The sequence below is a fragment of the Clarias gariepinus genome, chromosome 20, assembly GCF_024256425.1.
Source record: "Clarias gariepinus isolate MV-2021 ecotype Netherlands chromosome 20, CGAR_prim_01v2, whole genome shotgun sequence".
Lineage (NCBI taxonomy): Eukaryota > Metazoa > Chordata > Actinopteri > Siluriformes > Clariidae > Clarias > Clarias gariepinus.
The window spans coordinates 21,470,654-21,497,954 of NC_071119.1; the positions used below are offsets into that span (position 1 = coordinate 21,470,654).

The 27,301-nt window shown below is 37.4% G+C and overlaps 1 protein-coding gene across 3 annotated transcripts in view; it reads left to right on the top strand.

The window, feature by feature from the left end:
• Window positions 1-27,301, top strand: part of elavl2 (ELAV like neuron-specific RNA binding protein 2) — a 54,323-nt gene that overhangs the window by 18,116 nt on the left and 8,906 nt on the right. For 2 of the 3 annotated variants that reach the window (XM_053480380.1, XM_053480381.1), the window contains exons 2-4: window positions 7,025-7,115; window positions 10,859-11,099; window positions 20,912-21,015. In XM_053480380.1, the coding sequence (XP_053336355.1) occupies window positions 7,044-7,115; window positions 10,859-11,099; window positions 20,912-21,015 (417 nt within the window). In that variant the 5' untranslated portion in view covers window positions 7,025-7,043. The remainder of the gene's footprint in view (window positions 1-7,024; window positions 7,116-10,858; window positions 11,100-20,911; window positions 21,016-27,301) is intronic. The other variant, XM_053480382.1, reaches the window with a different exon arrangement.

The window sequence follows — 27,301 nt, forward strand, 5'->3', positions numbered from 1 at the left end:
TTGGAGGTGGTGTGTGTTTATAGTGATATGGGTGTAGAAAGCGCCCCAGTGTTGGCCTGTTACATGCAAAGACGTATAAAGTAGCTTCTGAAGTGATAAAGATTAAGACACAGATTCCTAATTTTTCTTGGGCTTCGAAAAGCGTTCCCCTGGTTATTTACGTTCCCAGATGTGGTTATCTTGAAGTTGCTCAGAGATGAACTACAGGAGTTGGAGACGGGTGTACGAAGGCGTTTAGCAGATTCATTGGTTGGAAGTTGGATTTTTTTTCCCCCTTGTTTTTAGTAAAAGTTCAAATATCTTGCTTAGATATATTTTTCTATTTAATTTTCTTTTTATTTTAGGAATATTAATTTTTAATATCTTATTTAGTTGCGTCATCACCTGAATCACGTTTCTTTATTTATTTATTGGCCATGCAGTACTAATTTATATATATATATATATATATATATATATATATATATATATATATATATATATATATATATATAAATATATATATATATATATATATATATATAAATCTATTTTTTTCCCATATTTATTTTGCACATGCACTTCTTAAAAACCCAGAATATCTTCAGTTTAGTTTTTTTTTTTTTTTTTTATATAAAGTTTATTACCCACCATTTTTTTTTTTTTTTTTTTTCATTTAGTCTGAGCTGCGTTGCTATCTGGTTGCGCTGCACAACAAAAGAGGGTCTGATTAATTATTATAAGTTTCTGTAAATATTCACATCCATTTGTTATAATGATTACCTGCTACACAAATAAACTTATCTATCCCATCGTTGCACCAGTGCCATGGAGTTTTCTATAAACATCAGTGGATTTTTAGGCGTTCGTTTACGAGAAAGTCCCGATTTTGACCAACATTTCGTGTATGGAATTACCTGTCGGGTTTAAGCTGCTACAATGTTTACGAAGTTTAACAGATTCCCTTCTCCAGACCGACTTGTAGGAAGAGATCTACATTTAAAACCCTTCCTCAATGCAGGTCGTCCCAAAGTCCAAGTTACGAACATCCGTAGATGCGAACAAATTGCGGAAATGGCTCATGTGTTTTGCACAAAGAAATAGACACTGCAGTGAACCAGATAGCAATATTTACAACTATATACACTATTATTTTTTCCTATGCTTGGCATGGTATTTGTTTTAATGCCATGAGACAACAATTTCTACCTGAACAAACTTTTAAAGAAACTTACTAAAACTTATCTGAAAGAAATAATTTTTTTTACAAAAGTGCATCTAAAAAAAACATGTATAAAATCTTGTTCTTCTGGCCAAGGCCATATTATAATATAATCATTTATCCATATTTAATTTTATTATTTAAAATGTAGATATTTTACATTTTAAATCCCTTACATTATATTTATAACTTAATATTATATTGGTTTGTATAAATTGGTTGAATGTTTAATATGTATCTCCCATGAAATAGCCTGTGAAGCTGATATGGCAATAAACCCTAATACAAACATGCATGGTATTTGTGTCAAAGGTGTACAAGAATCACTTTGTCAAACTAACAAACAAATCCGACTTACGAACACAACTCTCTGATTAGTTAGCTTGCCAGTCAACATTAAGAACAATACAAGAAAGTACCCTTTCTATTTATTTTTCAAAACCATCTTGATGCATCCTATTACTCACCTTGCGTCACTACAAATTATTTTTTCGAAAATATCTTTAACGTACAGACACTTCAACTTTACAGTTGGTTGTTTATTTTAGGTTTACACTGTTTACTGTAGATGTACAGTAAAAATATTTAGTTTTTCACTCTGATGTTTAGTTTCATGTTCTCAGCCCTCTGGACTTTTATGGCATTTTGTGGGCGTCACCACATGCAGATGAGCATGACTTTTATTTTTTTTTTTTCATATCCGTTATTGTGAACCTGATCTAAAACTGGTGTGGTGTTTAAAGTTATGTAATAAAAATAAATACATTTTGTTTGAACCAACTTTATTTGAAGTAATAAAGTTGGTATCAAGTTGTTGTATAGGTTATTAAACTCACTTTGCTGGTGAACAAAAAAATATATAAACTATAAAAATAAATAATCCAGCAGTCAGGATATAAATTCTGAAATTCTTGAAGTCCTGATGTGTCAGACTTTTTAAAATAATTTTTTTAATTTAATTCGGTTCAAGAATAAAGGACGTATTAAAAGCATGGACAGCGTCCTCCTCAGGTTTGGTCCTTTTTAAAAATAAAAGGAGGAAAAAATAGCTTAAGTAATCATTACACAGAAAAGAGTATTATTTTTAGACCTTAAACTAAGGATTTAAGGTTGCAGTTTAATATGCAAATATATACGATACGCTGATGTACGTTTATCAGAACATAGAAACTAAATCTGATGAAAAGTGGACCTGTCTGTCCTTCCTTCCTGAAGTCCTTTTCGGTCTCTTTTATTAGGTCTGCTCTGTAACGGCAGGATGTTGGCCAACGTTTTCTTCCCTGTTGAATTAAAAAGGTGAAATTACAGAGGCAGAGGAGCGTAGGAGCTCGGATAAATAAATAGCCCTTCCTCGTCTTTGCAGTTTTTTGCTGCGCATAGCTTTTTTTTTTTTTTTTTTTTTGTGTCTGGCTCACACTCAGCCTTTCTTTTCCTCGGGCTGTATCGAGCTTTTCACAGGCTAAAGATGTGCTCTCTGTAGAGCGAATTCAGATGCAGCGGGATTGGATCGATTCGCCCTTTTGTAGTCGTCGGACGTGGTTAAATTAGAAAGCGTGGTGTGTGCGTGTGTGATGGCGCAAAAAGAAACCTTATTATACAAATCTGCATTATTGTCAATCAGAACGGTGGGATTTTTACTGTAGCGTCAGCTTCCTCTGAGTGAAAGGGGTTTTTATTACTCAACCTCAATTATTACTTCTATTTAAGTCTCAATTCATTCACATGTTTAAACGGGGACATGTGGGGGGGTCATTTACATTCAGGGTTTTTTCAACGAGAAGCGTCCTTGCAACCGAGGACGAGTCCGGTGTTTCATCACCCAGTGATTTTTTTTTTTTTTTTTGCTTTTTAAAAATTATGTTTTTTTTTTTTTCTTGGTTTTTTTTTTCCCCACCTTAAGTTTGATTGAAAAAAAAAAAAAACCTGGCAAAAAATTACACGGCTGGTTAAGAGAGAGAGAAAGTGTCCGAGACACACGTGATAAAGCCAGTCGAGTATAGGGAGTAAATTGAACGTGTGTTTTGAGTTGCAGCATTATTTTTATTATTTTTGCTTGTTGCTGAACTGAGCCAAAGGACAGAGCTGTAGAGTTGGAGAATTCCCAAGCGTCTCATCTTGTTTTTGTTTTTAAAATTATTTTATGGTTACGATGCCTCATTCCCCACTTTTTTTAAACGTCACTTAAAACCGATATTTTTTAATGAGGCAATACGAATAGGAATACGAATTTTTTTTCCCCTCTACGTAATCACAAAGTCTCTGATAAATAACGCTATAGATGGTAGTCCTTTGTGTTTAATCTAATCTTTAGTCTTTAGCTCTTCAGTAAGCGTTGATTGTCCAACATTTTTCCTGATAACGTTCCAATACTGGTTCTTGAGAATTTCAGAAAACTGTAAGCGTCGATAAATCTTCTAGCTGATGGTTGAACTTTTCCACTCAGGATGTTTTCCGTACCGCCCTCTCAGCATTTACTCTCAGGCTGGTAGTGATGAATTCGTGTCTCGTCACCAGTAATGATTCTCTTTAAGACACTTTCACCTTCCTTAGAGTATTATTGCTAATTTTGTTCACAGAAATCTAAACCCTCTTGTTTATTTTTTAAGTTGTTTCAACTCCAAAAAAAAATCTACAAAAAAATCTTATTGAATTGCTGGACACTGCTTTTTTTGTGCAAATCTAAAAACAAAGTGGAGCCTCCATTTTTCCTCGCCCCTCTGTTACAAATAAACCGATATAACACGTTTCACAGCAGTGAACTTAACCCGAAAGCACTGAGTTTTAATCACTTATTTTTGACTCGCTCACATATTAATAGGAAAATATATTTTGTGTTAAAGCTCCTGTTAATCTCGTCTTGTGTTTAATATTACAATGGTTTAAATAGAAAAAAATTGCGGAAAATGTCGTCCTTCTTGTGAAGTCTCGTATTCTTGTCATGCTTTGTATCATGTGTGGACTGCTCACATACAGTCCCCCCTTACTTCATCATTTTGTTCTGAAGTTAAACTGGTTGTGCAGTTTATTTTTTTTGAAAGAATTTAAAAAAACTCGAGTGCCTCTTGACCTTTCGTTCGACACTTTTTGCGCGACGGTCCTGAGTGGTACAAAATTACAAAAGCTCTTGGAGGTTTCACGGGGGTGAGGAAATAATAACGTGCCTTTGCTGAAATGATTACATCCCTCTTCTTTTAGCTAATGCCTTTGTTTCGATTCTCATTACATCGGTGTACTGGCCTTTTTTTTTTTTTTTTTTTTTTTTTTTTAAGCAGAGGAACCAGATTTAAATCTAGACGTTAGAGGTGTGTAACGGTACACAAATCTGTATTGTAAAGTTCGGTACAGGGAGACCAGCTCGGTGTGTCTCTGATTGAATAAGCGTCTAGCTTGAGGGATTTTCTCTGTTAAATTTAATTAGATCAAAAAAGCGGACTGCACGTCTCTGAGGAAAGTGTTTTACGAGAATTACTTCAGGTTTGAATAGTCGAATTAACAAGATCTAATTATTTCAGATCGAATACAAGACGATAGTCCGCCAATCAGAAACGCGTCATTTCCCACTTTGGCGTGATGAGCGAAACTTGGGCGGACTTTAGGTTTTGTTAGCAACGTATGCTAGTCAGTGGAGTATAGTCGAGTCGCGCGCGTGTTTCATGTCTCCAGCAGTGAACATGTCAGTCAGCATGCGTTTTTAGGTTGGAATGATGTACACGCAAGACACAAGATGATTCTTGTGTATATACAGAAACTGTCAAATTGTTTACGTTTGTGTGTAAAAATTAAATAAATGAAAAATTTGGATTTGGTTCAGTTTAAACTCCAAATATGTCCCCCAAAACACTTTAAATTCATTTCAGACTCGGCTTAATACATTACAAATAAAAACTAAAGAATATAAAGTCAAACTCGTATACTGTACAGTACAGTTACCGCTGTGTCTCCCTCAGTGCTAGGATGTAAAATACCCATGTTATCCCTCTATGTACTGTCTCAAGCAAGCATGTAGGTTTTTTCTTGCTGTGTGCTGTCGGTTTTTGTAAGAAGTACTTTAGGGTTAATACGGTAATAGTTCACCACCCCAAGCCACCTCGTTTTTTTTAGTCGCTTTGTGTTCTCTCTACAGTACTAAAAAAATTATATATAGTTTTATATCTTGTGTGGAGATTTGTCTGAATTTATATCCATATTTATGTTGCAAAATTTGTAAACTTTCATTGTTTATTAATAAAAATATATATTTTGCCACAAAAAAGGCCTAGAAAAATAGTGGAGGACATTTTGCGGTTTCCAAAACCAATTAGTCACCCAATTAGTTTCACCACATTTTACATTTTTATTCATTACATTTTTATTCATTATACATTTTACGTAAATGTATTCATTTAAATAAATACATTTTTATTCATCAATTTATTTTTAAATAAAAAAAAAGCGGGTTGTCCCTATTTATCTCTGGAAAGGTCATTGCCAGGAGCAGATGTTCAAATAATTGAAAATATCAATTCTTTAAAAAAAAAAAAAAGCCTGTTTGCACTCTGCTATATGATCCAACAATATCGTGACTTTACTGTCCTCAGACATATGAGGTCTGTATTTCAAGAACGATCAGCATGTTCAGGAAGTTATGGCTGATTTGCTGCTCTTTTTGTACCAGTTTATATGCTTAATATTAAGACCTCATAATTTAAATCCACAATAAATTAAAAGGTCTCGTCTGTTCACGCGACCGCGCCAAAAACGTGATAATCTGTGACTTCAAAATAGAACTGCGTACCCGGCCATGACGTGTGATCACCTTGACCGATATAACACGTGAATGTGTGATGACCCTCGCTGTACTTGGTTTGTGTTCGAAAAGCTATCGGATTTTATCTGCTGCGTATTTCCAGTGATCTGTCAATTTTTTTTAATTTTGTCCCCCAAATAGGTTTAACCTGATGGCAATATTTTAGAAATATAAATGATTATTTTTTATTGATTTTTATTTTTTCTAATGAAGAATCTGTTTTAAAATTGATGATTCAGTACAGATTATTTGCTTCATTTCATTTTAATCAGTCTGAAATTGTGTCTCAGTCGTGGACGTCGGGTCTCCTTGCTGGTTGTCGGCAGAGATCAGGGATAAAGCTGGTTAAAAAGCACCAGTCAAGTGCGGATGCACGACTGTAACTTGAACAATTTGTGTACCTTTACTACCTCAGGGTAAAATGAGCATTGAGCGTTGTACGTGTGTGTGAACACTGACGAGATTTTGGCGACCCCCTCTGATTGCTAAGTGTGTATACAAATCAGGATGGGTGTGGTCATTTATTAATTTTTTTTTTTTACACGATGTGATGCAATAATGCTGTGATTTCACAAATCTGACCTTCATCTCTCTCTGTCTCTCTTTATCTATTTTCTTGTTTTTCATCAGTCACTGAATGACTTTTGCCCCGGTTACCTCAGTACTGATCATCCTAAGCTTGAACGATTCTCGACTGAACTCGTATGCTTTTTAAACGTCACATTATTGTTCCTCTGTTGAAGGTCAATCTCAGGGTTCTGTCAACCCTGGAGGGAAAAAAATAAAAATATCCAGTGACGTATGTAATCTCTACCGTACGTGTGTGTTGAGAACTAAAGTGTATAGGTTGTGGTAATGCATGAAAAAAAAAAAAATCTTTAAGATGTATGTTCCGCATGGCTTCCCTCCAGTCTGGAAACATTAAACTGAATCTTTTCCCCCCTCCCCCCCTCCTCCTTCTTTCTGTAATGATGTGATCTGTTCTGATGTGTGTGTGTTTCTCTAACACGGTATACTCTGTGTCCACATTTTTGCAGACGGCATCTCCGAACTAACATGGCAGTGAGACTGTGCGATGTGGCTTCTCTGCTTAGAAGTGGCTCGTGGGCGGCCGAGCCTTGGACCGGGGTCTGTGGGACTTCTTCTTCTTCTAACATTTTTATTCTCTATTATATCGTTAAATGAAAAAAAATAAATATATATGTAAATATGATGTCATTGTAATCGCGGCCAGTTTCCTGTGGTGCTGAGAGTGAACAGGCCCCGAGTCATCGTGTTGAGTTCAAACTTTTCCCGAAACGCTTCAGAGCGACTCGAGCCTCGTTAAGATCGTCGTCAAATCTCTTACGATTTCCCAAAATTTGCCCGAGTGATGTTTGTTTCACACACAGCGGGTTACGTAAATGGATTTGATAAAAAAAAGAACCTGCTCATTAAACACACACCAAGAACTTCACTGTAGTTTAAACCTTTTTAAGGTGCGAAAGAAATGTAATTAATAATAATAATCCTGTCCTTTTTTTCAATCCATGAGCTCTTAAAGGCTGTCTAGAGGGAGACCAAATGCATAAGATAAACTACATACTACATGTATACGTCAAGCCTCGATCATTTAAGGCATTTTTGTTTAAAAGGGATTCATTGCCCCTCATGGCGTCATGGAGACGCTCACTGCTGTAGAGTGTTTTAAGCCCTAGTGTTGGATGTGCATTTTAAGAAATATACATGTTGAAAGAAGGGGGGTCGGATTCAGTGATTTGAAGGGAAGCGGATTGGTGGATTTCAGTGTGTTTGTTGAAGGCAGTAGAAGTTGGGATGTTTGTTTCTTTTTAAAAAAATAAAAATAAAAAATCCCTGAAATAAATTTCCCCCATTTTCTCCCTAATTTAGTTGTGTTCAATTCCTCCCCGTCACTAGGGGGCTCCCACATTAAGGCTACTACTACTACTACCACTCAGTCGAGAGGACCGAGGATTATCACGTTTTTCTCTAAACAACATGGTGCCAGCCGACCGCATCTTTTCGAACTGCGCACTCACACAGCGTTGGCGACGGAGTAACACACTCGAAGGACAGCACTATCCCCTCCTTCCACTTTTATGAGCTCACAGACACCCCTGATTGGCTGTAGAGCCGTGATTAATGTGGGAGGACTAAGTACCTCTCATCCCTCCCCTCTGAGAGAGCTCGGCCAATCAGCTCTCTCTAGCATCACCCGGGAATCAAACAAGCGATCTCCGGATGACGGGGCGAGCACTTTAATCAATCCTTGTTGTTTTGGTTGATCCAGACAATCCAGTTTTTAAATCGATTTGGAGTACAGCGGAACCTCAACATACGATTTAATTCACTCTGGAGACGAGTTCTTGAGGTGAAAAATTTCTTAAAAATTATGTGAATGCAGATAATCCGTTGCGGCCGTCCCAAAAATATTACTAATGTTACAAAATTACAAAAGGGCTGAAGCCGAAGGCAAACATTGGTCTTGTGGGCCGACTCTAAACAGTTTTTGCTGAATGAAAAAATAAATAAATAAATAAATAAATAAAATTAGCCAAATTGCCTCGTTTTTTTTTTTTTACGGCCTTCTCGGATGTACACGCTACTTAGCTGGCGTTCAGTTCATTCGCATGCTAGAAATGATTCACACGGCAAGCAAAATTTAAATGAAGACAAACCATTCGTTAGGGGAGGGCATCCATATGCCGAGGTTCTGCTGTATTTAAAGTAACTTTGGGTCGTTGCAATTAATAAATGGCCAAAATGTAAGTTAAATCAAGCACAGCTTTTGTGGTAATTTACAAACCACTTCCGTTTTCTGCAAATACTCTCTTTTGTAAGAGTTTCACTTCTCTCTAATTTTAAGTTTAGTGGTGGGATGGTTGGAGCAATACTGCCATCTGCTGGACTGGAGCTCCTACAGAACTGAAGATTAAATGTTCAAACAATCGGCGTAGGTTTCGAAATGAACATTATAAACCGTTACAGTTAAATCAACTGTTAATATATCTGCTTAAAATAAATCTGACAATAAGCTTTGTGTTGATATTATTGTCCCCCCCTAAAAAAAAATCTAATCAAATCCACAGTCTAGCTCTGATTCACAGCTGGCTTTGTTTGAGCGTCCTTCAGCGTCCCTTAGATTCATTCAGATTCATCTGTTTCTCATGACTGTGATGATTAGAGCCACGGGACACGCTCGTCTCTCTCAAGTGATGGATATAAACGTAGGAGGACAGAGTCGTGTTTGCTTTTGCTTAAGAAGCAGGGTCATTGCAACCACACACAAAAAGAAAAAATCACAAGCACACAGCAGGTTGCCAGATCTCTCAGACTAAATCCAATCTAGGCAGTGGGGGAAACCTGCTTGTGGGGGGGGAAGAATAAAAATAAAAACTCTAAGTGTGAAAGTAGCTTATTTTGGTGGAAACTTGGCCAATCTGGCAACAAGATAAACGCAAAGGGGTGTATGCTCAATTATACATGATTTTTTTTTTTTTTTATTAAAAACAAATTAATAATTTTAATAAAATAAAGCAGGTTTCTTGACCGGTTGTTATGAAGGAGTTTTTTTTTTTTTTTTTTTTTTTTAAAAGCAGTAGAATGAGTGTTGAAGCGGTGCATATATACGAATAACTGCTGAGTTTTATTAAATCGTGCGAGGACGTACTGTAGCGCAGACGTGTGTAAAGGTGTCGGCGCGCTGGTTAGACAAATAAGCTGTAATTGTATTTACACCAAGCTGAAAAACACGAGTAATTAGCCGTTGCTCGGTGCTAAAGTTAATGTGATTAGGAAACGCTTTAGCGCCGATCAGGTGCTTTGTGCTGGAGCCACGTTTATTACGCGTGTTAATTCTCCTGATGAACGCTCCTGGCTTTTATTTTATACTGGAAACCAGATGAAAAATAAATATATATATATGGTTTGTGGTTTGTAGCACTTGAACCGAGAATTATTTATTTTTAAACACACTTTAACTGCAACCCTGTCTGCGCTTGTGGCTAATTAGCATCATCGATGCTAGGTGCACGTAGTTTATACTCGCTACAGCGGGAAGAAATGTGGTTTTGGCGCAAAAAGCAAAAAAAAAATTTTTTATCCACTTTGTTCCATAATAACCACAAAGTATTTTGTTGCTTTTGTCAGGGTGATATGGACGCTTTCTTTAGTGTAACGGCTTATATTTTTCAGCCATTTCTTTTTTTTCTTTGTTTTTTTAGATATAAAGGTATAAAGATGTTTTTTTTTTTTTTATGATTTTCTAGCGCTTAGTTTTGCTGCCAAAGTCAACATTTTCATGCTTATAGATTTCAGCCTGGAAAGAACTAGAGGTACATTTTCTAAAGTAAATGCGAGTAGTGCTTGCCGTGGCAAAATTTTGTCCTCTGAGCCTTCACCCAAAAAAAAAAAGATTGCAAGATAATACAGGTTATGCTTCACAAGCACCCTAATAATGCTGTTTAGTTTTGGTGCAAAATATATATTTTTTTCCTTCATAAAATACGTTCACATCTAATTAATACTTGGAAGTCTGTGATTGACCAGACCTGAACTTTCCTGGCGTCTTAGTTTCCAAGTGTCTTGGACTTTGTTTTCCCCCCTCAAGTTTGTCTACAATTGTTTTTTTTTATGTGCCATAAAAATATCAGATGAAAGTTTTGAACAATTTTATACAACTTATACGTGCACCTGTGTGGAAAAACAAACACTTTTTTAGGCTATTAAAATCAAAACTGTCTTCTTCCAAACCATTGCAGCACTCACAGGCAAAATGGCTCACGAAGACATGTTTTTGAAGAAGCCCAGGGGAAAAAATGTTTTCTTGACTTGATCTTCCTTCTTTTTTTTTTTTTTTTGTCGTTCTTTAGCAGGTAATCGCTGCCATGGAAACACAGCTGTCGAACGGTCCGACGTGCAGCAACACGAGCAACGGTCCGAACCAGATGAACAGCTGCTCTTCGCCGGTGGAGTCGGGCGGCATGGAGGACAGCAAGACCAACCTGATCGTCAACTACCTGCCCCAGAACATGACCCAGGAGGAGCTCAAGAGCCTCTTCGGCAGCATCGGGGAGATCGAGTCCTGCAAACTAGTACGAGACAAAATCACAGGTGAGGATCGTGTACCGTTCATGTATTTTCCCTTTGTTTGTTCGACTTTTACTGCAAGTATTTTTTTTTTTAAGTAAATGAAAAATGCAAGTTAATAATTAGTTTTTATTAAAATAGAAACCTTACACACTATTGTGTTACAATTATAAATAATGTTTTCAGTGTTTAAGTGAGTGTATAAACAGTTTCAATGAATCAGTCCGAATTTACAGAAAGTCTTTCACCTTGTGATTTGTTGTCTTGCAGAAGTTAATGCAGAATTAGAACACTAAACCTGTTTTTATTTATTTATTCATTTTATCTTACATCCTTTATGTTGTATATTTGTGTACAAGACTCACTTTGTCGGACTTGCGTACAAATCCGACTTAAGAACATGCTCCTTGAACGGAACTAAAAATTCATTCATGTCCATAAATGCTGGTCCAACTTTTGCTGGTCGTTACAGGAACTGATCTGTTTTTTTTTGAGAACTTTATTATCATTATTTCCACAATCAGCTCGAGCCAACAATCATGGCTCTAAACACTTATTTCATTCTTATTTCACGCATATGTGATAATTAAATATGTTAAGCCAATTAACAACTATAATAACCAGATGCAGGTTCCCACCTTCACTTTAATTTTTATGTAAGCAGTTCTAGGAGTACAATCCAGCGTTTCCCTAAACTCAGCCTGCCACACTATCAATATAGACAGCCACACTTTTATGTTTAAAAAAAAAATAAAAAATCTCGCCCACAAACACGCCCCTCTCTGTGAATAGCCTTGACTTTTTGCGTGCACATATCGACTGTTCAGTTAAATTCCTAATTTCAATTAATTGATTAATGAAAAATCCTAAACATTTACTCTAAATCCAAACTTTTTTTTTCCCTCCAAATTACCACGTCATTAAAATGCTCAAGCACCACACTGTTTAGAGTTTTTGTCCAATCCGTTCACAGTCTGGAACATCCCGAGAGTTGTGGCCAGGAAAGTGTATGAATCGCGTCGCATGTGCTCCATATCTAGTGATTAAGATGTCCGAGCGTGGGAGGTGACTATAAATAAAGAAAAATAAATCACTACAGTATATTTTTACATCTTTAGCATTTTAAGTTTTGTTACTAAAAAAAAAACCAAGGTGTTAATCATCACATCTTAACACATATTAAACTGTGAAGCTTGAAATGCAAATACAGTGCTAGCATCATGTGTCAAGTGAGATATAAAGCTAACTCATTTGATTTTATTTATTTATTTTTTTAATGCGGGCTGTTCAAACCGGAACTGTGCAGAATAGCAGAACAGTTATGAGAGTAAAAAACAGCCTTTATTTCTATATTTTATCATCTGCTACTAGTGCTTGGATATCATCTGGGTCCAAACTGGCCGGCCTGGAACTCCAGCATGTGGAAATGGCTTGGAGCAAAGTCAGTACTGTATGGTGGATGTAACGATAACAGTAAAGGCTAAACATCTCCAGATTGACCCCTGATTCTTTGACATTGGTAATAGTTTATTATAAGTCCATTAGGGTCTGTGATTTACTTATTATTTTCAGATTAGTTGGTCTGTAATAGTCTAACGCACATGAATGTTGACGTTTAGCTGTTGCTAATCGGATCTGGTGGACGTGGACCTATAGCAGGCTTTCTGATTTTTTTATTTTATTAATTTTTTTTTTATTTCCGTCTTATGCAAGTTTTATGAAATGGACGTCCTGCATGAAATCCATCACTGTAAAGCTTTCATCTCAGTAACTACTGACTACTGCAACTCACTGTACATATGCTAACTGTGTAGGGACACCGTCTGACCAAAAAAGTCTCCCACTATGATTTCATTCTGACTGTGTGTATATCAGTCTACATGCATTCCTGTCTGAGAATGTTACCTGTAGTAAATTGCAGCATTTTGTGAATAAATAATTGCGCAAGTCCATATAACGATCTTGACGAACCCTAAACCTCCGATTTACGGAATCCTTCGTATTTCCAAAAATAAAAGTATAAATATAAATTTTAACACCATGTCTGTAAATACCATTCTCAAACCTGTCTATTTTTATTACAGTACTTGATACTTTGCCCAATATCTAATCCACAATCTGACATTTTCCTTATTACTGGTAGTGTATTTCAGATCATTGTCATCTTTAGGTGGTGTTAATGTTTTCTCCAACCAACTCGGGATGTTGCACTAATGTGCTCTTTGACTGTAAACGTTATGTAATTTGGAGCTACAAACTAATTTGTGTAAATAATTTGTGGCTCAGTAATTAACGGTTAGGCTTTAAATGTGTGAAGCTCATCAACAAAGTAAAAAATCCAGGTAGGTTTGAGGAAAATATGATTGAAAAAAATACTAAAGAACTGATGGATGCAAAGAGAGTGATGCCATGTCTCAGTGCACAAGTCAGCTGGGTCATCCTCAGTGCTCGCATAATTATTTGGTTTAAATTTGTGTTTACAAACTGGAGAATCTTTTTAAGAAACGCTTTCGGATGAATGTTTCTGCAGGAGCATTAAAGCCGGGTCCTCGCGAGGTTTTAAAACCAGATGCCTGAAAAAAGTCTTGCATGCTAACTTCTTTGGACCACCTTCCGCTTTGATTATGGCTGTTGGATTGTTTTGACAACCCCGGCAACATCATAGCATTTCTTTCTCCATCTGTAGTTGCATCAGTTTTAGCTCGAGATCTTGAGATTAATGAAGGGAGTGTTGACTTCTGTCAAATCTTCTCCAGCCCATCCTAGAGACTTTCAATGATAAGGGTAGGACTCTGCACTGTCCAGTCCTCGTGTGAAAAGTAATTCCTCATGCTCTTTCACCAGATTGCATCAGGAAAGAAAATCTACACAGATGTTCGAGACCCTGGTCATTCGGTACATTCCGGTCATCAGCTTGTTTTATTTTTTTGCAGAGTCTAGACCTGAGCAACTGAAGCAACTCCAGATCATAACTTTCTCCAGAGGCTTGTAGAGTGAACCCTATGCATAATGGGTGCATCGCTTAATGCACTTCCCTTCTTACCCTGACACGCCCATCGCTCTGGAATAGGGTCAGTCTGGACTCAGCAGACCACGTGACCTTTTTACATCACTCCAAAGTCCAAACTTTATGCTCCCTAGCAAACTATTTATTTATATATATATATATTTTTTTTTTGGCGAGTCTCACTAATTTGTTTAGTCACAATCCTGAGAGTCCCCCTCAGCTAACAAGTTTTTTCTGATGTTTCTTCTGATGGTTCAACGCAGATGGTTAAGGTTTTAAAAAAAGGTCGATGCAGCTGAAACATATCGATTATTTTAGTGATTATCCAATTAGAGGTGCCTTAACCACAGTGGAACCTCTTTACGAGCAAATCAACCAAAAATTTCCATCCCTGTTCACAAGCTCCTCCTTGGAACACGCTCAGAAACCGCCATCACACGCATCCGCTATCAATTGAACAAAGGTATTAGTCTCAGTCATGGGCATCAGTTTCGCTCACTCCGCGGTCACGAATGGGTCGCGCACATAAGATGAAAACATGAACAAAGTGGAGTGACGTCCAAGTCTTTGCCGAGAAGCATTATCCAAACGAATCTGTAGAGAACAGAGTGCTACACCTTATGAACGATGACCGTGAAGTGTCTGACTTTGACAATTGTGCATTATTGTGGGGGGGGGGATAGATTCTCTCTGGATAGATTTGTTTGTTCAGAGGCCAAGAAACAGAGAAATGACAGTGTTAAGAATGGAGATTCTCCTTCAAAACATTATCCCCATCTCCCTCTTCTCCATCCCTTTACATCGGAGTCTCTCTACGAAAGGTACGTGAACAGTACATGTAAAACTAAAGGTTTGCCCTCTAATGTAGTGTATTGTGTATAATTGAGGCTTTCATACTTATATTTTGTGAAGGAGTTTATAGTAATCGGGAACAGATTAATTCTATTTACCTTTAAGCTGAATTATGACCAAATAAGGTTATTTAGGAAAAATTTTTTGTCGTGAACCAAAGTTCCACTGTTTACCTGCTTGTACATGGGATTCAAGCGGTGCCTTTTTTTTTGTGGTGACTCTGCAGACTAGAGTAGAAAGCTAATGCACAGTGTTATTCCTTTCTGGTGCACATCAGTCATGCAAACGTGAAAACAGTTGAATGGTTCTTGGTGCGTCCATCAGATCAATCACCTTGGACCAAAAGCCCAGCAGTGCTTTTATTTTTTTAAGGAACGCAAATTCACACTACATACTTGAAGTGTATCATCTTTGGGGGTGAAACATGCCGATAAACGTTTCCTGCATCTGCCTAGAGACTAGAGACACTCCACAAACGCTTGTCTTACAGCCACACATCTTACGACTATACTGTAACGCGCGGTAAAATCTTTTTAACACATTGTTCTAGTAGACATGATGGCGGATTGTTAAATCACTCAGGCTCTGCACAACTCCATCGTGATTTATGACTCTACAGATTTGGAGCACAGTTACCATTGCACTTTTGGACTTTGCTGTCCTTTGTGCCATGTTGTTACATCATTGTCCTGGAGAATTGGCTTGCTTTTTTTTCCTCTCTCTATCTTCCTCTGCAACTGTCTTGCTGGATAGAACAACCAAAAAGATCTTATGTACCTTTATTTAGCCCTGACCTCTGTCACTGCAGAGACTGAATCTTTTTTTTTTTTCTTCTTCCTTGTTCTCTTTTCCTCCTAACTCAGCTTCTCGGTTTCCTTGTTAAAGCACACCTCCGTTAGATCTCCCACAGTTGCACACTAAACGGGGAGCCAATTATAGCGAAAGCAGATGCTTAGAGCCACTCTCTTGGGGACGAATGCATATTCCACCAGTCTAATTGGCACTTTGCTGGTTGGTTTTTTGGTGAGTGGAAGATGGGATGATTTTATTTAATTATTTATTTTTCCTGAATAAATGGTAAGTGTAATACGGTAGCGTTCACCTCGTCAGATTATCAGAAGTGACATTTTATTGCGGTTTGAAATAGTACATGTTAATTCGCATGCACGATCAGTCCTGCATTGCTTTTAACACCTCTGGCACCACTGAATAATTTAGTACTGTTATTTATGTAGCACTTTAAACAACTGTCATTGTCAGATAGCAGCTTTACAGAATAATAACGGTTTGTGAAGAAAAACCCCCCGAGAAACCTTAAGAGGAACTGAACGCAACTCGTCCTCATTATATACAAGGAAAAACCAAACAATTTAATCTGTTCCGAGGCGCGTTCTTAAGGTGAAAATTTGTATTGCGAAACGTTTTCTCCATAGGAACTAATGTCAATGCAGATAATCCATTCCAGCCACCCAAAAATATTACCAATTTAATAATAATAAATTTTATTTGTAACGCATTATCATTCATTAAATCTCAAAGTGCTAACATTAGATAAAAAATAAAACCACATCAATTAAAACAATTAAAATAAAACTATTAAAATAAAACCACCATTTAAAAAAAAGCCCCATTAAAATAAAACCACAGCAACAATTGTAAGCTTTCTTGAATAAAAAATGTCTTCAAGTTAGCTTTGAAAGAGTCAAGGCTCTGTGTGGCTCTCAGATGGACAGGAAGGCGATTTCAGAGCTGTGGTGCAACTAAGCAAAAGGCTCGGTCCCCCATGGTACGAAGTCTAGTAAATGGGACTTTGAGAAGCACACTTCCAGATGACCTACGAGTGCGGTTAGAACATTGTACAGAGATCAGCTCTAGCAGATAAGATGGTGCCTGACCAGTAAGACATTTATGTGTTAACATCAAGATTTTATATTTTATGCGGGATGAGACAGGAAGCCAGTGCAGTGTTTGGAGAATGGGAGTGATAAAATTTCCTGGTTTTCGTTAGGATTCTAGCGGCACTATTTTGGATGTATTGTAATTTTTGAATGTCCTTGACAGGGATCCCAACAAAGAGTCTCTTACAGTAATCCAGCCTTAATATGAAGGCATGAACAAGTTTCTCAGCATCTGGAAGTTTTAAAAGGGGCGGAGTTTGGAGATTTTGTAGATGGTAAACTGATGTTTTGCATAGTTTTATATGTTTACTGAAAATTAACTGTGGATCAAACTGAAGCCCCATGTTGGTGACTGTGGAGGACAAAGTGATAATCTGACCATCAAAAGTAAACTGAGATATGGGAGAAGAAAGGATCTGATGAGGGGTTCCAACTAGAAGTGCCTCAGTTTTATTGCTGTTCAACTGTAGAAAGTTATTGTTCATCCATGCCTTTATTTTCTCAAGGCATGCAGTAAGGTTCGAAAGGGCTTCAGAGGGGCTTGGAGCAGTCTTGATATAAAGCTGCATGTAGTCAGCATAACCATGAAAAGACAGTCCATGTCTGCTGATAATGCACCCAAGAGGTAACCTATAGATGGTAAAAAGAATGGGGCCAAGAACAGATCCCTGTGCAACACCACATGTGACATGAAGCAGCCTGGACGTTCATCCTCTCAACATGACACATTCAGACTACTTCAATAGTGTAATGGAGACGATCCAGGAGAATAGTATGATCCACTGTATCAAAGGCTGCTGACAAATCAAGAAGGATAAGTAGAGAAAGCAGTATTGGTAATATTTTTGCCGTCTTTCTGGTGCTGGTACTTGTGGTGATGACTGACGTGTTTCCCCTATACCACTGTTTATTTTTATGCTGGGTATATACCACGAAGTTTGTGCTCCACGTGACGTAACACCTATATGTAGGCCTTTCTTGACTCATTCCTTCAAAGTTGTCTTTGGAGCATGAAGATTTCCCTTCACTGGAAGCCAGAAGGCCAAATTTGATCCAGCATGAAAGCACAAAGTGCGCTCCAAGAAGACATGACGTGTTAAGGACTGGTAGAACATTGAGCCGTATTCTCAATCCTGATGAAGTGGAACTCTGAGTGCACCAGACCTCCGACTAAATTTTTGTAGCTGAATGAGCCAGGGTCTAAGAGAACAGCAGAGCGGGGAATTAATCTGGAACGGAATGTTCCAAAGGCCCAAATAGCTTGATGTGCTATAAATAGGTGAGGTGTCGGTAAATATTTTGGCCATCAGTCACATCGGATGATATTGCTTAAACTTGAGGCTTGCAGTGATGTGGTGAAGGTGGGTGTGTCTGTACCTGAATACCAAGTTTGGGACACTACCAGTCAATTATCAGAATTTGCTCATTTGGAGTAGTAAATCTGACTCACGTTAACGTGGTCTTGATGACGATCCATGCCGCCATATGGCTATATTTTAACAATAAAGCAATTTGGGAAATGTACTCGTGCACACAAAAACCCACCCAGCCACGGCCCTTTTTTTTTTTTTTTTTTTTTTTTCCCCTCCCACCTCTTTTCTGCTTCCTGAGAATCTCAAAAAGGATCTTATTCTGTAAATCGTTTGTTTTCTGTATACTGGAAAGCAGTTCTCTTTTAGTGAGGCACATTTGGGGATCCCAAAAAAAAAAAAAAAAAAACACAACCCAAAACCAGACAACACTCTCTCCACCCAGAGTAGGATTTCCTGTGTTGCTCTTTTTGCTGTTTTTTTTTTTTTTTTCCTCTTTGGATTGGACGGTGCGATTTTTGGCACGGCATCCTCTCTGCAATCTCACCGTCTGTGCTGATCATTAGAAGGTTTCGCTTTAGCGGAGGAGGCTGAGCTGAACCTGACCAGCAGCTACATCTTGGCTGTGGAAATTGCATCGCTACCATGTGGTGGAAGGGAGTGGGTGTCGAGCTTTATTTTTGTTTTTATTTATTTATTTCGCAGGCAGATTTGAGATTTGAAATTATTCAAGAGAACAGAGATTTTCATTGCTCAGCCTGATGAGTCATAGCAGCAGTCTGATTCCCCACCACCATCCAGTGTCTATTAAAATAAAAACGTCCATCATATCAGGCCAGAGGAGAAACTTTGCCTTTTTTTTTTGTAGTCACTTCAATCTAGTGTGAAGGACGAACAGAAAGGCAAGACGGATGATTTAACCTTGTATTGTTTGGATACTGTTTAAAATTCCATCTGATCGGCTGCCTTTGGTGCGCTGCCATCTTGTACTGCTTGATTCGCGTTAAATGTATTAATGTATATGTATTTCCTAAAACGCAGATTACCTGGGAAGACCATTTTGAAATGCAAGCTGAATTTCAATTTCACTGTACAACAAGTCCCCGACTTATGAACATTGAGTTACGAAATTTCCGCAGATAATTTCGTAGATATAAACAATTCGCAGAAGTAGCTCATGTGTGTTGTATGAAGAATAGACACTGCACTGCACCAAATACAGTAGCAATATTTACAATTACTGTATATACAATATTTTCAGTGAGTAAGTGAATGTATAAAGTGTCTAGAATCCGGTATATTGTGTGTTTGGGGAGAAATGAGTCAGCCTAACCGGTTTCAATGAATCAGTCCAAGAGCACAATAATAGGAAATGTCTGTCCTGTAAAGCTGTCCTGATGAGGATTTTCCAAAATTAGGATTATTCATCGACAAAAAGTTCACAGTCCAATACAGTGGAAAACAGCTCTAAGACCAAACGGCGTCTGTTCAAACGTGCAGTAAACCTCATGTAGCGCTGTCCTCCTTCCCAGGTTCAGTCATGTATTACATGACTGGTTTTCTGAACATGATCAATCTGAGCGCTCATAAAGAAAATGACTAAAGTCTAGAGGTTTCTGCAAATACATTTTGAATTAATGTTTTCAGTTCTAGTGTTGCCCTAATAAAGTGCCATCATTAAGGAAAGGTTTCACGTGCCATTTGATGTATGCAAATAAATATCGAAGACCTATGGCTGCTCCTTTGGGTTATCAGGATCTGCCATTTAAAGTGTTTGTGTAAGTATTTATTTATAACCATTTTAACCAGCAGCACACGCATTTAATTTAGATTTAAGGAAAAGTTTAAAACTTTTCATGTAGGTTATAAAAAAAACTGAAGAGTAAAAACTTTTAAACTTATTTCTTAACCTAGTATTTCTGTACTCTCTCCCACAATTCTGTCCTGCTATCCTCGCTCGTTATAATGTGCAGCACATGGAGTAAGAACAAGGTTGCATCAGTGAAGAAACAAATCGAAACTCTGCATCGAACGTTTTTAAATAAACACACACCAGTCACTTTGTATTTGGCTAACCAATCATGGCTACTCATTAGTAAACAGCGAGGGCGGGCATTTCTTTATAAATACCAGAATTTCTGTATTTTTTTAAGAGACAGTCTGTTTCTCTTATCACCTATAATGTGTCCTGAATAGTCTCTCGCTGTCGGGGCTGCCTCGGACTGGGCTGGAAATCGCTTTTTGTTTCTCTCTTCAGTATTCTTTTTTGATAACGGTTTTAGGCTTTTTATTTTCTGCAGTTTAAGGCTTGAGCTTTTTCAGGGCTTCTGCTGTAGGTGGCTGAGCGAGGGGTCGAGATTCTGCCTACCGGATTATTAGCGGCGCATTGTTCTTAATCGACGAATATGATTTGTGGTGTTGAAGCTTTTGGCAGACATTCTTTCACATTTTATACATTATTTTATTATATTTCTAGAAGGGGGGAAAAGAACTGTATTGCAAATTTGACCTCTTTCATAAAGAAACTTGGTTGACTGATCCCAGACTGGGGGTGATGTGTCGAGGTCGACTTGTATATTTTGCGTCATCACAGCGGTATCAGTTAATTCGATCAGCCACTCGAGAGAAAACCGACCTAAAAAATTCCAGTGAAATCGGACAATAATCAGAGCCACCATTAAATAATGCTTGAGTAAGACTGTATATTAAGATCCATTTAATGTGACTATATAAACTACAATATCAGATCCTACTTGTCTTTAATTCCAGGCCAGAGTCTTGGATACGGCTTTGTCAACTACGTGGATCCCAAGGACGCAGAAAAAGCGATCAACACCCTGAACGGACTGCGACTGCAAACCAAAACCATTAAGGTAAGAGAAAAATGCAGGGAGAAGTGTGACCTGTAAACGTGGAAGATCAGATGAGCGTCAGCTTCTTTTCCTTTTCGGCACCTGGTGTATGCTGTAACACCCTGTTTATATACAACGTGTGCATGCGCGCGCACACTGCCTTCTCTTTCTTAGTTAACAGACAGTTATTATTGTACAGTTATTGTATAGTACTGTATTTAACTTTTTTTTTTCCCAAGTTGGTATGTCTGCAGTAAGACACTTTCAAATATGAGAATAAAACGCTGGAAGAGCAGCAGGCTGTACTTGGTAATTTTTTTTTTATGTATTTATTTTAAAACACTTAAGAGGAGAGGAAAGGGGGGGGGGGAAACCCCCCACTCCTGCTGTTCTTGTTTGGCGTGCGATTTAATCTGCGAGTGTTACCGGAGAAAACGGCGTTAAGAAAGCGAGATGTGGGATAAGACGGAACATATGAGGTCAGAAGTTAGGAGGAGGAGGACGACAACGAGCGAAAGCGAACTTTACAGCGGCGCGTTCTCTTCATCCACTGTCTAGAGGACGTAAAGCTGAGAAAAGCGCAGGCGAGTTCGGTGGCGTTTATCGATCGCGTTTAAAGCTCCGCTCTGAGCTTTAATTAAAAGCAGGCATTTTTTTTTTTTTTTTTTTTTTTTTTTTTTTTTTAAATATCGACGTGGATGAGATTACGGAGTCGAGCCAGCGTCTCGCGTCTGCCAGCGTTCTAATTAAATTTAGGCAGATAAGCAGCATGCGCTGTCACCCAGGCAGAGCTGCTGAGAAGGCGAACACGCACACAGAAGAGAATAAGAGTGTTTTTAGTTAGAACTGGAGCCGTTTTGCAGTTCTACATAAAAAGATGTTGCCAAGTTTTTCCGAAACAGTTTTAGTGTTCAAGCTTTACAGTGATGCTTCTCCACGTTCACTTCTCGCTCTTTATCACGGACGAACAAGTTCAGCATCGCAATGCAGTGTGTGTGTGGGGTCCGTGTTAAATCAGGACAGTGGAGTGTGTTGTACCCTATATACACATACGTATATAAATAGTGAGGTTTAGGATGTGTAGCAAGTTAACGATTGTGGTTGTGTGGCCTAAATAGGGACTCGTCAAATAAATCAACGGATTTAAACTATTAAATAAAAGCTATTTATGCTTTAATGCACAAGAATACCGTTTTCAAACAGATGTTAGTTCTATACAGGTTTAAATACATTTGTGTTATGAATTTCCACAGATACGAACAGACTGTGGTTCCAATTTCTGTTCAATCATAATTGTACCTCATGTGAATTATACAAAAAATAGACACTGCAGAGCACCAGACTTTCACCGTGTAATTGAATGTATATATATATTTAATTTTTTATTTACCTTTAATTTAACCAGGCAAGACAGATTTAGAACAGGTTTCTTATTTACAACTGTGGCCTGGCAAAGGCTGAGCCTTTTGGGGGAAGTAGGGGAACTGATAAAAATTTTATATATATATATATATATATATATATATATATATATTTTAAGAAATATAAACAAAATTACGAAAAAAAATGGAAGCAAAAAACAGTAAATAAGTTGCATATTAAAAAAAATAAATAAATAAATAACTCTAATCTAGTATAAAATGTCTAAAGTCATGAGTATGTGTGCGGAAGAAATGAGTCGGCCTCACTGGGTTTTTAACAAATCAGTCTGGGAGCACGATAAAGCTTTAAAGCTGTCCTGATGGTGAATAATCCTAGTTTCGGAAGAAAAAATCTCAACGAGTTCACAGTCCAATACAGTGGAAAACAGCTCCGAGACAAAGTGGTGTCCGGGATTTAAAGACGCAGAGGCAACACTACACTGAGATTTATTTCCTTAGGTGCGGTTACGGTTTGTGTGGGAAAAGGCAACAGATTTATTCAAATTGGCATGGTATGCTTTACTTCGTGTATTCGTGTTTTAGAGTCGCTTTGTCTGACTTGTGAACAAATCCGACTTACGAACGTGTTCCCAGAACGGAACTCTGTGACTTGCCTGTGTGTGTGTGTATGTATGTATATATGTATATATATATATATATATATATATATATATATATATTAGGGCAGCAACTAATGATTTTGATAATCGATTAGTTGGGCGATTATTTTTTCTTTCTTCCGATTAATCGGATAAAACCTAAACGCTTCTTTAATTTGATGTTTTGCTTATAACTATAAAAACATAAATCAGATTATTTATGCATTAAATTTACTTTTAGAAATGCAAAAGCTACATAGAGTTCAATGATCTTTAATTTTGACATTTTAAAGCTTAAATGAAATGTAGTATATAATATACAGTGTATGTGTGTATGTGTGTATAGATATATGTGTGTGTGTGTAACTAATCACTATTGCTCATGAGATGATTGCGCAATGTGATGCTCGCGAGTAGCACATGAACAGATCTAGCGCGACTGTCCCGAAGTTAGCAAACAGTTTAAACAAAAGCACTTAAGCTATACAACTTTTACACGATGGAGATACAGTTTTTACCTACCCTGCTGACATTTCGCCATCCGTAACACCAACATGTTTTCTTTTTAAGTGTTCTTGCATGACATGCCATGAAAGCTCGGTCTTTCATAGCGTGCAGGTTACCGTCTTCTTAGAGGCGTTTAATGTAAATTGCTCCCATACCTTGGAGGACTCGGGGCACGCGCTTTATCCTGCAGACTTATCTATATATATATATATTTTTTTTTTTTATTTATTATTTTTCCCCGACTGTACATGCGCTAAAGGTTTACTAGTTAATAGTTACTTATCAAATTGTCAGCCATAGTAATATTTATTGCAATAGGAAGAAATGCTGACATACTCCTGACAGTCCAGTATCTCAGGGGAAACCAAAAAAAAAGTGAAATATAACCTTATTTACATAACATGCTTATTTTGATTGAGAATAAAATAAAGCTGTGATGCTAGTCTTGAAAGACTCAAAGAGAGGACGAGAGAGGATGCACTGCACCGGTGTTTCTATACCCGGTTTAAACTACGTTGAATCATCGATCAGATAAAGTCGACTGTCGCAGCATTATCAATCCAAAAAACTCGACAGGAATCACTCGTCTTGTTCCTGGAGCTGTCTTGAGTAAGTGATGCTCGTTGTCTAGATAGCGTATCTAAAATGAAATGAGAGAGAGCAGTATTTCTCAAGGCTCAAGTATGTTCTATGGCTTTCAGTACACCAGGGCCTGTATTCACAAGGATTCTTAAGCCTAAAAGTTGGTCCTAGTGATGAAATTCTAAGAAAATTCTTTAAAAATTATGAAATCTTAGAATTTCCACTTAAATTTAGGACTAAATCTTGGTCAAGATAAATATAATTTACGAAACATCTTAGCTCTAAAAACAGCTACTTAGGTAAAAATTAAGAATAGAGAGGAGGACGTTTAAGTTTCTATAGCAGAGGATAAAGTGGCGGAAAGAAGAAATATTCTTCAAGCACTGAATGAAAAGATGAAAGTAAACACTGCTCTTTTGTCCAGTTTGGTTTTCTTGTTTTACTTTCTTCTGTCTCTTGGATTGTTGGCTACATACCATTCAAAAGTGCAACTAAAATAAACTGTCCTGTAAATTGGTAAAAGCTGAGCCATATTGCTGCCATTAATCTGAAATGGATTACAGTTAATAAAATCAGTACGGTAAATAAAAGTAAGAATTTAAATATAGCAACTACTGTGTGCAAATCGGTTGTTACAAAAGTCGACACATTTTCAACGTTTAGCTGTTTTAATTAATGTTAAGATATTTAGCCTACAACAGAAACTTTGCATGAAGTAGCCTGTATTCATAATTATATATTATATATAATTAATTTCATTATATACAAACATTATGACTTCATTATGTCTATTCTATTATCATATATTTTCAGTCCATTTTAAGACCTTTACAGAGGTCATTTTTTTTAAATAAACCAATCAGTCCTTAAATTGCTGCATCATCCCTAGCAACAGGGTCGACCACACCTCCTCACTAAGATAAAGGTTTTTGTACTTACTCAGAGTTACTCTAAGAAGTTTTCTAAGTCACTTAGAACTCCCAGCTAGGACTTTTTAGGCTAAGATAGGAGCTCTCTGAAAGAACTCTAAGAAGCTTTCTGAATATGGGCCCTAATTTTTAACCAATCAGCCAGGTAATTATTATTTTTTAAATGGTTGAGAATTACTGGTGTAAAACAAGCTTATGGAGGAAACCGTGAAGAAACTTTAAAAAAAAAAAAAAAAAAAAAAAAAAAAAAGACGCCGTACACTACAGAGCAAGTAATCAACTTATCGAGATGTGCAGCATGCCTGCAAGTCGTTTTCGCCAAAAAGCAGCTCGGCATATGCTCGTGTGTTGTCGGTGCCTGTGCGTGAGCCGAGGGATCCGGTCCGCATTCTGGGAGGTGTCGCAGTCTCGTTCGGGTTTTTTTTTTTTTTTTTAATATATAAATATCTCCATCTGTTCAGTAAGCTTTTTTTTTTCCCCCCTCTTCACTCGATAGACAGTGGTGGTTGAGTGCGATTGTGTCGTTAGCTTAGAGGCTCAGAGGAGTGAGAATGTGCTATTGTGGGCCTGTCAAAGCCTTGCGCGCGTGAATTTTCCAACATTATGATGAAGAATGAAATCCGTTTCACAGAGAGAGCAAGAGCTTTGGAAGGAGCTTGACGACTTTCCGCTGCGTCGGGGGTGGGGTGTATGGGGTGGGGCAATAAACACTGGATATACGTTTAACTGTTTAGAGGACTGTTTGGTACAGTTGTGTGGAATTATAATTTTTTATATTTTTAATTTTTTATATATAAAAGTTATTTGTTTTTAAAAGCATGACGATGTTACCACCTCAAACGCCTCCAACACTCAACAGTGAGCGTGCAGGGTTAAGCGGCTGCTAGCACGTAGACGCGTGCGGCTTCTAACGCAGGTTTTCGACTAATTAGCCCCATGTGTTTGCGTGTGTAATGATTGATGGATTGAGACTAATTGGCTCAGTTTTATAAGGTAACACCATAAAAACGTGTTTCTGTTGCACCTCTCGAAAGCGTTTTCGCTCGCTACAGAATAGTTTATATTTGAGATTTCTGATCACCGGTCATGGCCACTTAAACTGAAAAACAGATTATTCTGGTCACTGGTTGATCGACCGCTTCATCGCTATTATAAATGTAAGAATCACGATTCATAGGTTACAAGATTTTAGTTGTAGATAAATACTGGTATAGAAAACTTGTACCTGATTCTCCCAAATCTGAACTACAGTATAAAGTGACTAGAGACATGACTACTGTGGTGGAAAATTACTTTTCGTTTTTTTGTTATATATAGTACAGATGTTACTCATGCGGTATTCTGGTTTTACCGCCACGCCTCACCGTGGCGACGTTTGGGTTTGTGTGTTTGCTGGCTTCTACCGCTGAGTGGCGCTATATAACTATAGACTGACGCCTAGGGCATCAATTCATTCTCTCAAGGATTAATGAGCCGCGTTCCGTTAGGGCTGCACATAGTAGCGGATAAAATCAAGTGAAACGTTGTTAAATGAATTTATAATCACAGTATTAAAATTACAGTACAAATGTAGAATTTAAATTAAATCATTTGGGTCGAATTTAAGCAATGGGTCGAATTTAAGCAATGTTAACACAGTGAGCCTTTAGATTTTATCATGTGTAATTAGAAAAGCTACACATGTATGTTTTTCGTCATCTTATATTTTGTGTTCTTTAAATTTGTAGTAGATTTATTAACTGCAATAAACGAAAATAAATTACCATAAAAATTTAAACATTGTCAGGCCGTGCTACTGCGTCAGCAGTTGTGTGTTGTTGCGTTATTATAAGAATTAAATGCAGTAGGCTGTTATGATCATCATAATGTTTTTTAATAAATAATTAAAATATTTTAACAAATTACATTTTCACATCCCAGCACCCGCCTTGTGCTGTATCACCGCCGGCAAAAACCTTATAAAATACAAGTGAAACATTAAACGAATTTATCATCACAGTACTAAAATTACAGTTCAAATTTAGAACTTAAATATAGGGGTTTCCTAGTTCCATCGAATTAAGCAAAGTAAATGTTAACACAGTGAGCCTTTATATTTTATCATGTGTAACACTCGCGTAGCCAGAAAACTCTGGCTGTGTGTATCAGAAAACGTTGGTGAGTCACAGGTGTTGTCAGATTAATGGGCAAAAACTATATAATAAACCTATATAAGCTACATTGCCTTTATAAGACTTTACTTTTATTTAAGTGCACGCACAATGACGAG